Source organism: Phacochoerus africanus, chromosome 11, assembly GCF_016906955.1.
Source record: "Phacochoerus africanus isolate WHEZ1 chromosome 11, ROS_Pafr_v1, whole genome shotgun sequence".
Taxonomy (NCBI): domain Eukaryota; kingdom Metazoa; phylum Chordata; class Mammalia; order Artiodactyla; family Suidae; genus Phacochoerus; species Phacochoerus africanus.
Genome location: NC_062554.1, coordinates 67802104 through 67810837, shown reverse-complemented (window position 1 = coordinate 67810837; position 8734 = coordinate 67802104). Strand labels below are relative to the sequence as shown.

The 8734-nt window shown below is 40.2% G+C and overlaps 1 protein-coding gene across 6 annotated transcripts in view; it reads right to left on the bottom strand.

Moving 5' to 3' along the window:
- Positions 1-1115: 1115 nt before the first annotated feature.
- ADAM22 (ADAM metallopeptidase domain 22) overlaps positions 1116-8734 on the bottom strand; it is a 236023-nt gene continuing 228404 nt past the window's right edge. For all 6 annotated transcript variants that reach the window (XM_047752655.1, XM_047752658.1, XM_047752653.1 and 3 more), the window contains one exon: positions 1116-7749. In XM_047752655.1, the coding sequence (XP_047608611.1) occupies positions 7729-7749 (21 nt within the window). In that variant the 3' untranslated portion in view covers positions 1116-7728. The remainder of the gene's footprint in view (positions 7750-8734) is intronic.

The following is an 8734-nucleotide window of genomic DNA, read 5'->3' as shown; positions in this document are numbered from 1 at the left end:
GGCCTCATCACCTTCTTTATAACTGTTTTTTGGTCACTTTTTCTTAGAGCACCTTGTTGGAGCACAGTAAAGCTGTGAGCTCAAACTTGAATACTTCAATCCTTTGGAGAATTAAATTCCTCAAATCACCCAAACTCAAGATTTAATTTCATTCTGAAGATGAGTGCTTTATTCTTGTGTGTCAACAGATTGATGTTTCTCAACTATTGATAACCTTACATTTCCACAGGAATGTGGCTGCAAGAAGCCTGTGTTTGCCTGGGGACAAGTGGCATAGATGTGCACCACAGCAGTCATATTTCCTTTACCACAGCTCTCATTCCTGTGGAGCCAAAGTAGAATTTAGATTCCAGCATGATGCTCTCATCCATCCTTGTGAGTGAAAACTTCTGCTATCTCTGCGCTAGACTTTGCTTGTGCTTAGCTGAGTGTGTTACAGTCCCAATGTTTATCTTAATGAATTATTATATGCCTAAAATATTATAAATACAAGAAATGGAGCTATATGTAATCACCATAGATTTTTCAAATGTCATAATAAATGTACAAACCCTTAGTCAGTGACTTCTATTTTTCTCACATTAAAGCAGTACTTCGACTACTTATAAAGGCTCATTCCCTTAGCAGACTAGGGCAAGGAAATTGCAAGCCTGGGTAAAGACTGGTGGGTGAAAACGCTGCTCCAGAGACAATGAACAGGCCAGGTAGAAGAAATTTTTAGGCAGTGAACTTAGGGACCTAAACTGAGCCACCATCCAAGGCCCAATGCTTTACAGCCTGACACAAGGGAACTCCTCTAAATAAGCACTATTGCCTGGGCTCCAAGACAGAATACAGGAAACTGATCCTTATTAGGGTGAGGGAGAAATTTTCATGAACAAAGCAAGTGGATAAATAAAGAAGACTCCTTCTGCCACCCAACTAGGACAACCATCCACCAGAGTCAGCATTCAGGCTTTATTCAAGGATCATGCTATTTCTCACCAGGCTGATGGTCCCTTCTAGGACAGCATGGAACAGAAAATAAAAAACCCCCAGCAGTATCCCCACAAAGCTTCTGAGAGAGAAACCATGTCCTGGAGAAAAATAGGATTAAAGGCAATCAGGCATCAAAATAACATCAATTCTTTTATTGAAAGTCACTTTATTGATGTTACAATGAGAGTAACATAGAAAAACTGTGGTGCCTTATTAGCTTCAGAAGTGAATTCTAATAAAATTGTGCCAGAAATTTGAACCTTAAGTTACACTGACCTTTAGAAACAGCAAGATTTTGTTTACCTACAGTGTAAGAACACCTTTGTAATTTGAACAGCCATAAAACAAATCACGCTTGCTCTAGAAAGCAGGTGCCATATATATTTCAGTTGCTATTTGCCAAAATCCAGTAATGTTTAAAACAGCTTAAGAACCCGAAGTGCGGAGTAGCAGAGAGACTATAATGTTAAAATGAAGCCAATCTAAGTATATACACATGATCACCAGGTTCACCCAAAGTGAAACCGTGCTACCATTAACACTTCCCCACGAAGTGGCTTCTTCTAGCTGTAGACAGGACATGACCCCAGAAGGTGACAGATGTGGAAAACACTAGTGCAGACCTACATTGGCTAACATATAAACTGCTGTGTTTAGATAAAACACTCCGTTTCTAAAAGAAGTTGTCTTTTTGTGATGCTGAATCGGAGAGGCAAGTTAAAAAAGGAGTACATGCTCATTTATTCTGAATACACTTTTGCAGGTTAGCATTAAAAAAAAAAAGTTTTCCATACAAAACAAAGATGTTGGGTCTTTTTTACCCATTACAAAGACTGGCTGTAGAATCACAGTTGGATTTTGTGCTAGGTTAGAAAAGTGGGGGTTTCTCATCAGGCAGTGATACACATGTATAATTTAGCAAGAACTCTTGTATTATTACTGAATAAACATAGTAATTCCTTTCAGCACTTTCTGTATTGTGTGTTATCAGGTAAAACATAGCACCGCTGTGTTTAAAGATTTCACCTTTTTTGTAGAGCCTGACCATCAAAACACAAATCCACATCAAACTTCATAAAATCAAACTTCACTAAGCCCTCAAGTAAATGTAGATCATTATTATATGCATACATAATTTTTAACTTGAGAAGAAAATGCTCTTTTCTTCATAAACTCTTTAAAAACCACATTGATGATTGTAAGCACATTACCTTAACATTGCTAGTCTCATTGTATGCCTTTTTGTAAAACACAACAAAAACCAAACACCCTTTTTCCCTGGTTTTGATTTCAAGGATACCTAAAAACATCAAATGATGAGGTCCTTAAGCCAAAACCCTGCCAGCCCTGAAGCACCTCCAGATACAAGTTCTACCAACAACAGGGACACGCCAGGCAGAAGTGACGGGCCCATCACGACGGGACAACGGAGTCTTTACACACCAACACTGAGTAAAAACTACAAAACTCACAGATCTGCCCCAGGCACGCAGCACCTCTCTCCACCACACCACGGGTGGCCAACTCAGGCTCTTTCCCACGCTTGGCTTCAGAGCTCTTCAGATGACGCTCCACTCTGCTCCTACTCCAGGGCCAAACACCCCATCCCCTCCCAAGACTTGTTCCTTACCTCTCCATGGACCTGAAACACACCCCAGAACCAGTCTCTCTGCAACTCTCCAAGGAGCATAATTCATGCCCTGATGGCGATGGGAGGAGAAGTGCCTCTCACCCCTGATTCTGTGCCCCAGTGGTTCCCCAAGGGCCAATTTTGGCAAAGAAGGGACTTACCTCCATTTCAGTGAAAGCTCCTAGTCAGGAGAAAAATGCTGGCAGCTACTGAAGGGGGAGCGACTTTGCAAGTAGGAAGGGCCTGGAAACATCTCAGACCCACACTGAGAGTGCTTCCTCGTTGTCAGGCTCTGGATATAAAAACTAGGCAGGTTTTTGCTTTGTTTCCAAATGATTGGTTTTTCTACTTAGAAACGGAACCAGAGATGCCCATTTGGGGAACTCTGACAAAGCAATGAATAAGATATTAACAAATATCCCCTGATTTCTAAGATCTCGCTGAAGTCTGTTTCCTCCGCATCTGCAGGTGTGGTGGAAAAGTGCTCCCAGACTTAAAAGCACCTGCCCAGAGAGCATATCTGCTATGAGCATGCGCCAAAGGTTCCCTGCAGGTGTGGCTGCTCCAACCCCCACCCCTCCCCCCAACAAATACACAGAGCTGGATCAGCTGCTGCCTGTCAGCTGATGCTCAGAAGACCAGGCTGAGAGCCTCACAATCAACAAGAGAAGCTGTTTACTACATTTCTTAGCTCTCCCCTTGCCAGAGGAAAGTTGCTGCGTCCCAAATCAGAATAGTCCTAGCCATTCAGAAAACAGCTCAGAGGAAAAAAAAAAAAATGTGAGCCTCCAATTAAGCCTTATTTCATAGGAATGTTTGCTTCATATATATTTGAAGGAGAATTATTCATCTTAACTCCATTTAAGGGAGAGAAAAAAAAAACTATTTGAGTGTCGGTTTTAGAGGAAAATATAGAAATGACAGGAAAAAAATAATTAGGAGCATAAAAAAGTAGTCATTATGCTGGCTGCAAATGGGGGTCGGAATGTTTCATGTAAAATTCATGCCAATTTACAATTGGTAGGATTGTATTTGAAACATGCTGCCCATAGGGGGCATCCACAGCAGCAGGGGCAGTGTCCTAGCGCGCTGTGGGGCCTGGCTCCCTCTGTTCCTTCACTGTCTTTATTCAGTGTTCCCCTTCCCACATACTAGGCAAGCTAGTCAGGAAATTCCAATAAATGCCCTTTAAGTAAAATAAAATAAAATAGTCTTCTCTTTAGGTACAGATTTATTATCATGTTGAATAACACAAGGAAATACTTAAAGCACTAAATATATATATATATTAAAACAGAACTACAGGACAACAGGAAATGAAGAACAGATGAGACTGATAAAATGACCCAATGATTTTGAAACACTGAAAGTGAACAGAAATACCATATTTCCTCTGGCCCATAGGTAACTATAAAAATTAAAGAAGAAAATCTAAAAAGGTAAAAGGTAAAGGAGCTGAGACAACGGACAGGGTTAAATTATGCCAAATCTGCAATGGGATCACCAATAACAATAAAGAGAAATGGAAGACTATTTTGAAATTCAAACAGAAGCAGTGTTTCTCTGCAAGTGCACGCAATATCCAATTTTATCTTTTTGAGCAACTTCTTTTAGAAATCCTATCAATCTTATGTTCAGAAATCTGCTGGGTTGACCTTATGCAGTAACACAATTTAAAAAGCCTTTTTAAAGCAAAGGGGATGGGGGTTGGGGAAGGGAAAGAGAGAGAGAAAAACTGTGGTGTCACTTAATAATATCAAGCTGAAACATATGTTTGGCATTTTTACCATGACATTTACTTTATTATTCAACTTTTTTTTTTTTTTAAGGAAAAGCACTAGGTTTCTTTAAAAAATACAGCAACCACAAACTGAAGGCCCCCCTGTTGCTGTACTGTTTGAGAAGTGTATTCCTTTCCACAGATTTATGGCCTGGGGATCACTTTCTAGCTGGGAGACTCCAGAGGAGGCCACCCCTTCCTGTCTAAAGAGAGAGTGGCCAGACCCAGCGACCGCTTAGTCTGACCAGTCAGCTCCTTCAGGGCTCAATGTTACCCACACCTTCTTTGTTGGCACTCTTTGTTGAGAGATGTGTTTCTTTAAATCTGAGTTTACTACCCTGTAATGACTGTGAATAAATGGAACATCTCAGGCTGCAGAGTTTTCAATCTGAAGTCTCATCTATGCACAAAACCTCAAAAGAGTAGAAAAAGGCATACAATGGAACCTAAAGGCCAAAAAAAAAAAAAAAAAAAGCTTTTCTCTGTTTAGTATAATAGTCCTGTAGTTGACTGGGGATATAAATATTAGTTGCATGATACAAATTGCTGTGTGGCCTCAAAGTTCCTCTCCAAAATAGAATTTTTAAAAAATGCTGTGCTTGTGTTTAGCGCCATGGGTCCACTCTCCTTGTCTCTACAGACGAAAAGTCATGAATATGTAGATTGAACAATCTAGAACACCAACCAGGAGCACACATATAGGTACTTCTCAAAACCAGCCACTGAAATTATAAACTTGTCAAAGAATTCTGCAAATGGCTGTCAGAATGTTTAAACATTTCTAGATAGGATAGCTATCTAGAATAGAACATAAATGCTACTGTAACAGCATAATCTCTCTGCAAAGAAAACAAAACCCTTTTCATTGAATCCTATAGGAAGGTTATTATGGAGGAGAGTGACTGTAAACTCAACACCATTAGAGCAACCATGTCTCCCAAAAGGCACAAATAATGAATTTTCACTTGAAATAATAATTGTCACGTAAAAATAATCGAGGTCAGGAAAGAGAAAGGTGACAGGATCCATTGACAATGTAACTAATCACTTACGGATTCTTTCAAACTAGGGATGTTTAACCATAACTAGGAAGCATATTTACATGAGGTACCTTACATTCAAATCTTTAAACTCTTGTATAGTCAAAATAAACCTTCTAACATTAGCCTTTTATACACTCAATACCAGAAAACATTCAGTGCACATTAAAGTGATCTCAGTCAAAAGCCACTTATTTGCTACATCTTTAAATCTGTCTGCCCTCCTTGTCCTTGGCTTGAGCTAAGTGGCAACATCACCCAATGCTCACCCCAACTTTAGCCTCATGGATCGTTTTACTGTAGTCTAGACAATCATATCCCTCCCTGTCAAGAAAAATGCCGCTTAGACTTTATTACCTTTGATGATCAAGTTGCTTTAAAGTGTTTTCAAAGATTTTCAGAAGAGAGGTCCATTACGGAAGATATAAACACACAGAGAATAAAACATTGCCTTCTAAACAGGCCCTTCGCTTTGGGCCTCCAAGGTGATTGCACATGGAGATGAAATGGGTTTTGTCTTTGGACATTACTGGGAGAGATCAAATTGAGAGGATATTTCTCAAAGCTTGTCTGCAGATCCCACTCCTCTCAAGAAAAAAGAGAGAAAAATGAAGAAATTCAGAAGCACTCTTCACATCAAAGCATTTGATTGATCCCATCAAAGCATGTGCTTGATGCCATCAATATCCCAGTCTCACCAGGGTAGCCTCCAGAGAGAAGCTAAGAATGATGGAGCTGCATGATGTTGGCTATCAAATTTGATTTAAAAGAAGAGGGTTTAACACAGATTTCTCACTTTTCTATGGACAGTTCAGAACATCAGATTCTTTCCCAATGCCAGCTGGGTTTGGGCAACTTCACAGCTGCTGCCCACTTGTGATTTTAGGTCTCTCTGAACCCTTGGTGGCCTGTTGAGGCTTCCTAGCCCATCTGGTAGAATTTCCACTATCTTACAAGTCAGTGCAGAATGACTTGTTGGGACTCCCGTCCCACCAATGAGAAATACCCCTCAAAAACAGTGTAAAATTGTTTTTAATTTTTTTAAAAAGTCATTCATGTCACAGATCAGGGTGGCTAAAAAGTTGTGTTAAAGAACAAAAATTTAGGCCACAAAGGGTTAGAGTATTGGCAAGTTGGAAGTTACCAATGTATCAGCAGCCGTGGTCTCCTTTGTCTTTGGTGCATTTGCTTAATCTCAGCAGCGAGGGGCTTACAGGGTGAGACTAGGAGATTGGCTCTAGGACCAAAAATTTACAGCTGCTGAGGCAGGTGCTGTAGCCCCCTCAGAAGGAAACTGGACAGGCTGGAGGACTCCCAAGGAGCAGCCGACCAGCAGCAGAGCGCCTGGAGGCAGGACAGCAGCTGCACTGCTGGATTCCTGTTCCGGCAAGCAGTGCAGGCCCCAAGTTTTGCTAGGAATTTTGTTCTCTTGTTGAATGAATTGTTCAATAGAACTGCCTCCAGATTTTGCACAATTTAAAGGGATATCACATGTTTTGGACAAATACCAATTATGGGGAGACAAGTATACAGCACTGACCAGTCTATTTACAACATCATCTGGTTACAATCTTTAAGGACCATTTGAATGATGACGATGACATGACTGTGACTGATTGTTCTTAGGCATTTGGCAAGATACACTTGTGTGTAACAGCTGCTTTTTTTTAAATTTTAAAAATGTTTACATATGTACAATTGTCCTTGTATGCGGATATAAATATGAAAATTAAAAAAAATAAAAATACATGTTTACAGTTAGCATACAGGATATTAGCCTCTCAAGCTTTGGAGTCCTGCCGAAAAAAATCCTATATGGCTTAGCCCTGCATGCTACTTTCTATTATGGGATGTTGTTTCCTTAAACGTGGAAAAAAATAAAGAGAAGCTTCATGCACATAGCATTACTGTCTACAATGAGGATGTGCTTCAGAATGTCGACTTCTGAATCCACTATCGTCCCTTAGGAAACTTGCTACATTTGGGTCATGTGAGTTAATTTTAGTGAGATTTCTACAGATAACTGGCATGCGGATTATCCATGAATGTACCAGTACCTTTGTTGTTCCATGTTATAGTGTAACATGTCAGTGGTTCTTTTCGTGTTTCCGTTAAATCCTAAGCCAGTGACAAAAAGAAAATGGTATCCAGATGTGAGACTCGCTTCCTCTCCCCTGTGGCATTTAGAGATGGTTTCGAATTGTCCGAAGAGCAGATAGATTTGCAGTGATTCCGTGAGGCTGGGTTTCTATAAAAGTTGAAGTAAACAGTTTCGATGTATCGCATGTAAACAGTTGATCTTAAATGGATGTCTCCCAAAGCTGCACAAGAGAGAAAAGCAAAGTTTCACACCGTGAAAGCAGGAAACAGACATATTCTGAGCAACAAAGATGGAAACGATTCAGTGATTCCATTTATACTTATGTGACTGTGGAGACACACTCTCACAGTCTCATGAATGGGTAAAATAAACATGCTAATTTTTAGCTCTCTCTTGCCTTGACACCTGAGCCTCAACTTTTTCAACAATGGCCACTTTTTAATACAAAAAGCCCTCTCATCCTCATTTACTGTTCCCTGAAATTCTCAATCAATTAAATATTGTGTCTCAAATGAAATGATTTAAAATCTTGTTTTTAAAAACTACCCATTCTCTTATTTCCCCAAGGATTCTGAGACAGCCAGCTAGAACAGTAGTTCTCACCAGCTGTACATTTCAATGCTCTGGGGATGTTTTAAAAATCCTACTGCCTAGACAGCACACCACTAAATCAAAAAGCTCTCTGGGTGGGCCTCAGGCATCAGTACCTGTTAAAAGTCCTTCAAGCAATAAGGTCCTACTGTACAGCACGGGGAACTATCTCCAATCTCTTGGGATAGAATATGATGGAGGAGAGTAAGAGAAAAAGAATGGGTGGGTGTTTGTGTCTGTGTATACATATATGACTGGGTCACTTTGCTTTACAGCAGAAATCGGCACGACACTGTAAATCAACTATACTTCAATAAAAACTTTAAAAAAGATTTCTGAAAAGTGGCTGTGAGAACAAAAAAATAAATAAAAATAAAAAGTCCTTCAGACGGTTCTATACAGCCAATGCTGACAACTACCAACCTTAGGAAAGCTGAGTGTATTAATACCATCACTACCCACTTAAAAATCATTGCCCTGGAGTTCCCGTCCTGGCTCAGCAGAAACGAATCTGACTAGCATCCATGAGGACCCAAGTTCGATCCCTGGCCTTGCTCAGTGGGTTAAGGATCCAGCGTTGCAGTGAGCCGTGGTATAGGTCGCAGACGTGGCTT